At 46.8% G+C, this 7,884-nt stretch overlaps 2 protein-coding genes; one reads left to right on the top strand and one right to left on the bottom strand.

The window, feature by feature from the left end:
- Positions 1–920: 920 nt before the first annotated feature.
- Positions 921–3,180, bottom strand: GSTUM_00011981001 (uncharacterized protein). XM_002842266.2 has 6 exons: positions 2,788–3,180; positions 2,690–2,705; positions 2,405–2,632; positions 1,910–2,331; positions 1,427–1,855; positions 921–1,219 (listed from the first exon to the last, which is right to left on the bottom strand). Exons 1-6 carry the CDS (start codon positions 2,889–2,891, stop codon positions 1,108–1,110), a joined length of 1,311 nt encoding a protein of 436 aa, XP_002842312.1. The 5' UTR covers positions 2,892–3,180; the 3' UTR covers positions 921–1,107.
- Positions 3,181–3,670: 490 nt separating this feature from the next.
- GSTUM_00011980001 (uncharacterized protein) lies at positions 3,671–7,053 on the top strand. XM_002842265.2 has 7 exons: positions 3,671–3,873; positions 3,931–3,976; positions 4,031–5,284; positions 5,365–5,547; positions 5,617–5,901; positions 5,954–6,415; positions 6,475–7,053. The coding sequence occupies exons 3-7, from the start codon at positions 5,270–5,272 to the stop codon at positions 6,844–6,846; spliced, it is 1,317 nt and encodes a 438-aa protein (XP_002842311.1). The 5' UTR covers positions 3,671–3,873; positions 3,931–3,976; positions 4,031–5,269; the 3' UTR covers positions 6,847–7,053.
- Positions 7,054–7,884: the final 831 nt, after the last annotated feature.

Below are 7,884 nucleotides of genomic sequence, written 5' to 3'. Positions count from 1 at the left end.
GCCATATGGGCAAATGCAAGGTGGGCTTCCACTTGGGATGGTAAGAGTGATGGTTTATAGGCAGCTTTCCAGCGAAAAATCTGATGTTGGGAATGAAAAACCTCTTCTAATATTGAATGAGCAGCAACAATTCCCAATTCTTTAGCAATCTCAGGAAAAGGCATTAACCAATGGTCTTTGTCCTTTTGACTGAGATCCCTAAGAGCTAATGACTCTTCACTGCCTTCAGGAAACCTTTTTGGATTTCCTCCTCTATGTGTACTCTCCAAACAAGCCAAAACATCGTCAAAGTCCATTGGATTCAAAGCACGTTCCTAACAGTACTTAGATTTCATTTTTAAGCTATGTTGAAGTGTATTTACCTGAGCCCTATGTACAATCTCCGCTGCTGTCCTCTTCTTTATACCAAGTCTTTTTTCTATCTCTCTGAACGACATATTTCCATGCCAGTTCAATGCTAGAACTGCTGCTCTCTTGAGTAATGGTACTCTAGGGGCGCTGCCACTCCCGGAATGTGTTGCTTGCATATCGAGACAAAAGATTTGGGGGAAATCAATAGAGATGCCAGTGTTTTGGTGAGAGCTGGGTTGGCGAACAGTGGTTTCTTCTGCGATAGTGTATTGCTTTAGGTGGTACCAAATCTAGTATATTATCTATCACGTCATGCTTATTTCTATTGGCCCGACGATCATTACTAGCTTTGGGTGTGCAACTTCAACTCGGCCGCGCGAGTACAGTATCTCCTACCCAATATTTTACGGTACCGTTTCCACTGAGCTTTATGACAGTTTCATATTTAAAATGTTCGGCGATGAATTTTTCGAGCCACTGAGAATGAACCAGCAAAAAAGAATATGAAATAACTGAAAAATATGCTAAACCGGGTGGGAGACCTTTTGTTTGTGCAAAAGCTTGCTTACTCGAGAGAAAAACAGTTAAAATTAAAATACACGTGCCACCAATTTCCAAAGAAACGCCAGAGAAACAATACGATCTAAGGAAAACGTCGGGATGACGACAGCCCGGCAGCGATAACAAAAATCTTGTAGGGCTTTATTAAAGGGTGGAGTTCTTGCGTTTATAGCGGTTGAGGTGTAATCTCTACATCTATTTTGCCTCTGGGGGGCTGTTCGGTGAAAGGGATGATGACCATCGTGGCCCAAAGGGTTGGGCAATAGCATACAACTTGAAAAACACATTGGCGAATAAAGCAAAAGTCCTGGACAAGTGTTTTTTTTTTGTTAGCCGCCATCCGACAGAAAGGTGAGAAAAAAAACTCAGGGGGCAATAGCATTAATTTATCGAAAATGAACCATGTCTGTTCCTGCTGAAAACCCTTGATGGTAGGTACGAGTAGATTCCCACCAGGGTTGGTAGAGCTGGCCACGGCATCAAACAGCAAAGAATAAACAAGGGGAGTGCTAACATAAGAACTTTGAACATATCAAACACTTCCCACCAGTCCCCCAACTTGACTTCTGTTTCGATGGGACCCCCCCATCCTCCAGCTGCAGTGCTTCCTCCACCTGTTATAATTCTGTGTTGTTGCTCCCTAACCTTCACCCTCCGTTGTGCTTTGGATGCATCCTCACTCACGGATTTGACCGCATGGATGTTGCCATTACCTTGCTTTTCATCTTCGTCCTCGGGGAATCGTCCATTCTCCAGATAGTATTCCAGGAGATCATCTTTTTCTCGCCACCGCAGGGTCAACCATGCATCAAATTCAGCTACATCTGAAACGGGGATCGAGGAAACAGCAAATCGTCTCCAATGCATATTGACTGATTTGGGAGGTCTGCCTTCAAAATAAGTTGAGTTTAAGGTAAAGAAGTCTTGTCCAAACTTTCCCCGACTATTTTCCATATTGTAAGTTTCTGGTGCACAAACACAAAAGTAGGAAACTCACGGCACGCCCTCATAAGCTACAGTGCAATCATACACCCATTCCACACTCTTTCCCAAATTCTCCAGGCAAAACCTCAGGCCAGTTGATCTAGGAAGCATTAAATGTTTCAAATCCTCCACACTTATCTTCTCAGCATACTTGGAACTTGTCTTTCTGCCGTTATCGCTCAAATTCGTTCCTTCCGGAAACATAAGGAGCCACATAGGTTCCACTCCTCCACCGGCAGCAAGCTTTGAAAGGCGGTGAACAAATCTAGGTTTGTCCTGCTCCCATTTCCGGGCGAGAAAGATAAATCCAAAGAACTGCATGCCTGGTCCAATCACAGGTACATATTTCAAGGATTCCTTTAGGATTATGTAAAAAAACCCATGCATACGAGCAGTGTAGGCTATCCACCAAAGATACAACCAGTCGGAATAGAGCTATAGCAACCAAAGATGTCAATAAAGGCTGTGAGTAAATTTAATAAAGAAGTTAATGAAATCAAGGAATTACCTGATGATTGGCGATCAACACCATACGGTCTGGAAATTCGCACTCGAGCCGCCCACCGGGAGTCCTTTTCAGTTGGTGTCGAACACTCTTGTCGCCGGTAACACGAACAACAGTCGGCGACCACCACTGTGTTATCGTTGTGACAAGAACACCAAAGTTCGCCTTAGTTTTGGCAATGTAGGCATAATAAAGCGGTCGATCAAAAGGATAGAGTAGCAATCCGAGGATCTATAGTATCCGTTAGAAACAAACGAGAAGAAAAGCGGAATGAAGAGCTCAATATACCTGGGTCAAGTGAAGTCTAAATGACATTAGCTTTAAACAATCCCATAGTGGATGGAAGATAAATTAACGTAGCTAGGAGCGGGAGAGCCTTTACATACACAAGCATACATCCACCAAAGTAAATGGTGAAGGAGCATATCCGTAACCACTGTCTCAATCCACCATAGCGAGCCCGCCCAGCCGGATGTTGTTCGATAGGCATCGGGTGGTGTTTTAACTATTGTAATATTTCCGACTTGTTTTCAAGCTTCGTGGTAGCTTAAGATGGAGGGGTTATCGGGACAGCTGTCCTTTAAATAAAGCCAACCAGGCGATGGCAACGGCGCAGGCAAAGGCAAAGGCAAAGGCAAAGGCAAAGGCACAGATATTGGTATAAATGGAAGTTGTAGAGCGAGGGAGATGTATAGTATTCCGACCGCAAAGGCGATCAGGACAGGAGAGAGATGGTGGAGATAGATCGCTTTAAGGAATCAAGCGATGAAGGGGAAGAGAGAAGGCAAGCCGGGAAGGCCAGAAAGAGAGACAGTCCGGGACGATATGAGGCGCTCAAGAAAAGATACCGGCACAAGTTACGGGATGATATGGAACAGTTACAACACTTCTTTGACCCTTCCATTTCCACGTGCAATGTCAGAGGGTAGTCACGTTGGGGTTATGATACAAAACACGCAGCTGCATCCCAGAGGTCAGGCTCATTGTGACCCTTGACCCCTTTTGTCTGGCCGGGATTCTGGCGATAAGATCCCTTTTCCTCCACCCAAATTCTGAGGTTCTGGACAACTTTTGGCTGTATGCAAATGCAGTCCGTTTGATATTGCTATTAGTACTGTACCATGTGATTCACTAAACCCTATTGAAAAAAAAAAAGGCCCCCTCCTGACTCAACGGTATGATATGATATCGTAGCTTTGCCCGAATTGCCTCTCTTACCGACAGACTCAGATGTCATGGCCCTTGCCGGATCCAACCCCAGTCAGATAAGCCACTACCGATAAGATGGAATGATGACTCAGCCCATGATACGAGTACTCGAGTACATAAGCTAAGGTTGCCTGAATAAACTTTACCCCTTCGACATCACCAACCTCCTCCTCCGCTGCCTCAAAGAAGCACAAACAGCCACAAACAAGCGTCAAATCTTCTTCTGGCTTTTCAATACTTAGCCACATTCAATCATCACAATGGTGAGCCTCGCCTGCCCATACCAGTTGTTGCGACCAGCGAACTAACACCCCCTGCAGAATAGCAAAGCCAGTAAGGAGCCCTCGATTAAAGCTGCAGCAGATGGTCAGTCATCATAAGCCTCCACACCAAAACACCCTTCCTAACGCACGTCGAAAGATGCGACAAAGTTTATTGGCTCATACTACGAAGCCATAAACACGAACACAAAGCGAGCATCGCTCGAAAATTTCTACCATCCCAGCGCTTCCATTGTGTGGAACGGGAACCCCATAACCGGTGGGGAGGCATTTGCGCGGTTCTATGAACACATGCCAGTAACTCATTATGATGTCAAGTCTTATGACTCTCAACCAATGCTGGTGCCCGGCACCTCAGGCGGGCCCTGCAACTATATGGTTATCGTCTCTGGGAGTGTCAAGTATGGAGATAGCAAGGAGCAGAGGGGTTTCAGCGAGACTTTTGTTCTAAAGCCAAGCACTACAGATCCGAATCGATATATAGTAGCTACTCAAGGGTTTAGATTGGTGGTTTGAATGGGCGGATGCAGGGCGGCGGAAGATGTCGGGCCGGAAGGTATCAAAACGCAGCACACGAGGTGCTGTAAGATATGATGTTTCTTGCTTTTCTGGTTTCGTAGCGGCAAAGGCTGAGTCTGCAATTGGTGGTTTGATTCTGTGCGGCATGCTTCTATGATTTTTGTGTTTGCTTGGCTTCTATTTGAGATATTTACGTACTTATACTCGTACTCGAGGCCCGACGAGTATGTACCGGCGCTTGGCAGGGTAGTTGGGATGGGTTCACCGTTCACGAACCTACAAATACATACCCACAAGAGCTATCATACTTTCCCGAATAGTGAAAATTATTGCGATACGGGGGACAAGGGTTAATAATTACTCTCCCAAAATCGGAAGTAATAGAAATTCCGTTGCAACTTGGTTTCTGGATATGCATGGAGAACTCGCCAAGCGCTACCCACCCCACCAATTAACTACACGAGAAACCTCCTGACAGCGGCCTCCCGATTCTCGTTCGGTAGGACATACTTTCGTTGTATCTCCAAGAGCAAGACCCTAAATTACCATTATTAATTTCCTCTAAGGTAAATCCTGATGTATCAGATTTCCAGCCGCTTTCCTTTCCTTCGGGCTCGTTGCACTGGTTTGTCAAAACGTTAGATCTAATCTAATCTCGTTTATGTAATCGGGACGTGACAAGGGCCCAACAAACACTTGGCCAGAAGCAAAGCCGCAATCCCTCAGACGAACCTTCCTCAGAGAAGCCCCAAGCCGATACACCGTCCGCTCATAACACCCGCCATTCATTATACCCAAAACCCGCTTTCACGGTCGTTCCCTTTAACCGTTTCTACTCCTCACAAAACCTCTCACAAAGATGGATTTCCTTGGGGTGCGTAGACAGACTCCTTGCTGAAGAAAAAGCTAGTTCTTAAGGCCATCGTGGGACTGACGTATTGGTGACCTTTTCAGCCTCTTGCCCAATCTCTAGATCGTCCAGGCTTCGACTGGAAGGGACTGATTATCGGAATCGGGCTTGCGCATTATGCCTTTGAAAGCTATCTTTCGATACGACAACACAAGAAGCTGCAAGAGACCAAGCCACCCAAGTCGTTAGAGGCAGCTGTTACCCAGGAGGTCCATGACAAATCTCAAGTGAGTCGGATACCGGTTTGCGTGGGCCACGACATTGGCATGTTGGAGACTAACCTCGCTGTGCTATAGGCGTATGGGAGAGCAAAATCTAAGTACGGATTCGTCGAGTCCTTCTTTGGACAGGTCACCAATGTCTCGACAATCTACTTTGATGTTTTACCGAAAGGATGGGCTTTGGTGGGTGGTATCATCGCACAATATGCGCCTGCCAGGTTTTCTGGAGAAATCTTGCAGTCGATATTATTCTTCATCGTCTTCAACCTTTTTTCGACTATAATCAACTTGCCCTTTAGTTATTACAAGACATTTGTTTTGGAGGAGAAGTTTGGGTTCAATCAGCAAACTAAGAAACTCGTTGGTGTCACTGAACCTGTTCGCGGGGCCTGGGCTGACTTTGTTCCCCTAGTTCTTTGCCGATATTGTCAAGACCCAGATTCTCTTCGTTGTCCTTGGAAGTCCCATCCTCGCTGGGTTCCTTGCAATTATCAAGACCTTTGGTGACAACTTCTTTTACTATCTCTGGCTCTTCGTCTTGGGGGTTCAGGCTCTCATGATCACCGTATACCCTATCTGGATTTTGCCCTTGTTCAATAAATTGGCGCCAGTGGACCCCGGAAAGCTGAAGACGGATGTTGAGGCTCTCGCGGCAAAATTGAAGTTCCCATTGAAGCATTTGTACGTGATTGACGGATCGAAGAGATCGGCACACAGTAATGCGTACTTTTTTGGACTTCCGTGGAGCAAGCACATCGTTATCTACGACACTTTGATTGAAAAGAGTGAAGTTAGCGAAGTGGTCGCTGTATTAGGGCACGAATTAGGTCATTGGAAAGAAGGGCATACTACCAAGATGTTTGCTATCACCCAGGTAAGGAAGCTCCCATCAGGCCCTATTTTAAATATATTTACTGATATTTTTTTCGCCAGTTTCATCTCTTTTACATCTTCGCACTATTCTCTGCATTCATCAGCAACACCTCTCTCTACGAGGCTTTTGGTTTCTTCAAGACCCAGCCAATTCTTATAGGATTCCTCTTGTTCAACGATATCCTTCAACCTCTTGACACTGTCGTAAAACTTTTCATGAATGTCCTTTCAAGAAAGTTCGAGTTTGAGGCTGATGCTTTCGCTGTGAACTTGGGTTACGCTGAGGAACTCTCGAAGAGCTTGATTAAACTCCAGGTTCAGAACCTCGCGACCATGGACGCTGACTGGCTTTACTCTTGCTACCACTACACTCACCCGATCCTCCCGGAGAGGTTGAGGGCCCTCGAACTAAAGGGTAAGAAGGCTCAGTAAGCTATCACATAGGTGGGCAGCATGGGTAGGACATCAAATGGCAGAGGTGCTGGGTCTAGTGGGCAAGGGAATGGGCGTTGGTAGTTTCGGGTACTGTTTTTTTTCGCACGAGGTCTAAAAAAGGGCCTTGGGTTGGGTAGTTATGCAAGAGGCTGTACCGTGATTGTATGGAAAAAAAAAAGTTTTACACTACCGATGCATAAAAAACATGAGATCTGAGTGACTAAAACGTAATGCTCATTTCCACCGCGGAACACGTATCCCCCCCACCGATTATTCCGACTCATCCACGTCCTTTCCCTTCTCCTTTTCCTTCTCCCTCCTAGCCCTCTTCCTAGCCTTCCTCTCCTCCCTCTTCCTAGCCTTGCTCTCCTCCCTCTTCTTAGCCTTCCTCTCCTCCCTCTTCCCCCTAACTTTCTCTGCCCGCCTCTTTCCCCTATCCACTCCTCCCGCCTCCGCCGCCTCCACCGTCACAACCGTCACAACCTTTGGCACAACCTCACCCTCAACCTCCATCCTCCCCTTCCCACCATCTGCCCCCGCCTCCTCACACCCTCCTTCCCTAGCACCCTCCCCAACAGTCTCGCCCGTCTCCGCCTCCCCTTTCGTCAGCACCTCCCCCCCTCGTGCATCCGCTGCCACCGCCGCCGGTGGCGGGACGTACACACCCGCAAGTGCCTGCTGCACGCGCAGCAAATTCGTCATAACAATCTCATTCTGGTTCGGCTTCCGATTGGAGTCGGTGAGGAAGGCAGATAGGAAGGACTCGGCGGATGAGGGGGTTAGCGGGGCGCTTTCGTGGAGGGTTGTTGGCGGGTGGGGTGTTGCGGTGGTCATCTAGATTATCTGGTGGGGGGGTTTTGTTAGTTGGTTGGTTGGTATAGTATTGTGAGAGGGTTGAAGGGGGGGGTATGATACGGTTTTGTTTTGGATTTGGATTTGTGGGGTTGGAGGGGTGTGTGGATATTTTTCCTTTTTCCTTTTCCCCCCAGTTTTTAGGTCGCACGAGGATTTTAGAGTTACCGGTTACCTGCATGT

The sequence above is a fragment of the Tuber melanosporum genome, assembly GCF_000151645.1.
Source record: "Tuber melanosporum whole genome shotgun sequence assembly, scaffold_93, strain Mel28".
Classification (NCBI taxonomy): domain Eukaryota; kingdom Fungi; phylum Ascomycota; class Pezizomycetes; order Pezizales; family Tuberaceae; genus Tuber; species Tuber melanosporum.
This window is presented reverse-complemented; position numbering and strand designations above follow the sequence as displayed.

What these genes read in the sequence shown, in the direction of transcription:
- GSTUM_00011981001 (XM_002842266.2), bottom strand. Translation starts at nt 2,891, where the DNA reads ATGCCTATCGAACAACATCCGGCTGGGCGGGCTCGCTATGGTGGATTG. An exon ending in GTAGCTTATGAGGGCGTGCC is followed by an intron (nt 1,856 to 1,909) that starts GTGAGTTTCCTA and finishes TATGGAAAATAG; the next exon opens with TCGGGGAAAGTTTGGACAAG. An exon ending in GATATGTTCAAAGTTCTTAT is followed by an intron (nt 1,220 to 1,426) that starts GTTAGCACTCCC and finishes ACACTTGTCCAG; the next exon opens with GACTTTTGCTTTATTCGCCA.
- GSTUM_00011980001 (XM_002842265.2), top strand. An exon ending in AGGTCCATGACAAATCTCAA is followed by an intron (nt 5,548 to 5,616) that starts GTGAGTCGGATA and finishes GCTGTGCTATAG; the next exon opens with GCGTATGGGAGAGCAAAATC. An exon ending in ATCAGCAAACTAAGAAACTC is followed by an intron (nt 5,902 to 5,953) that starts GTTGGTGTCACT and finishes TTGTTCCCCTAG; the next exon opens with TTCTTTGCCGATATTGTCAA.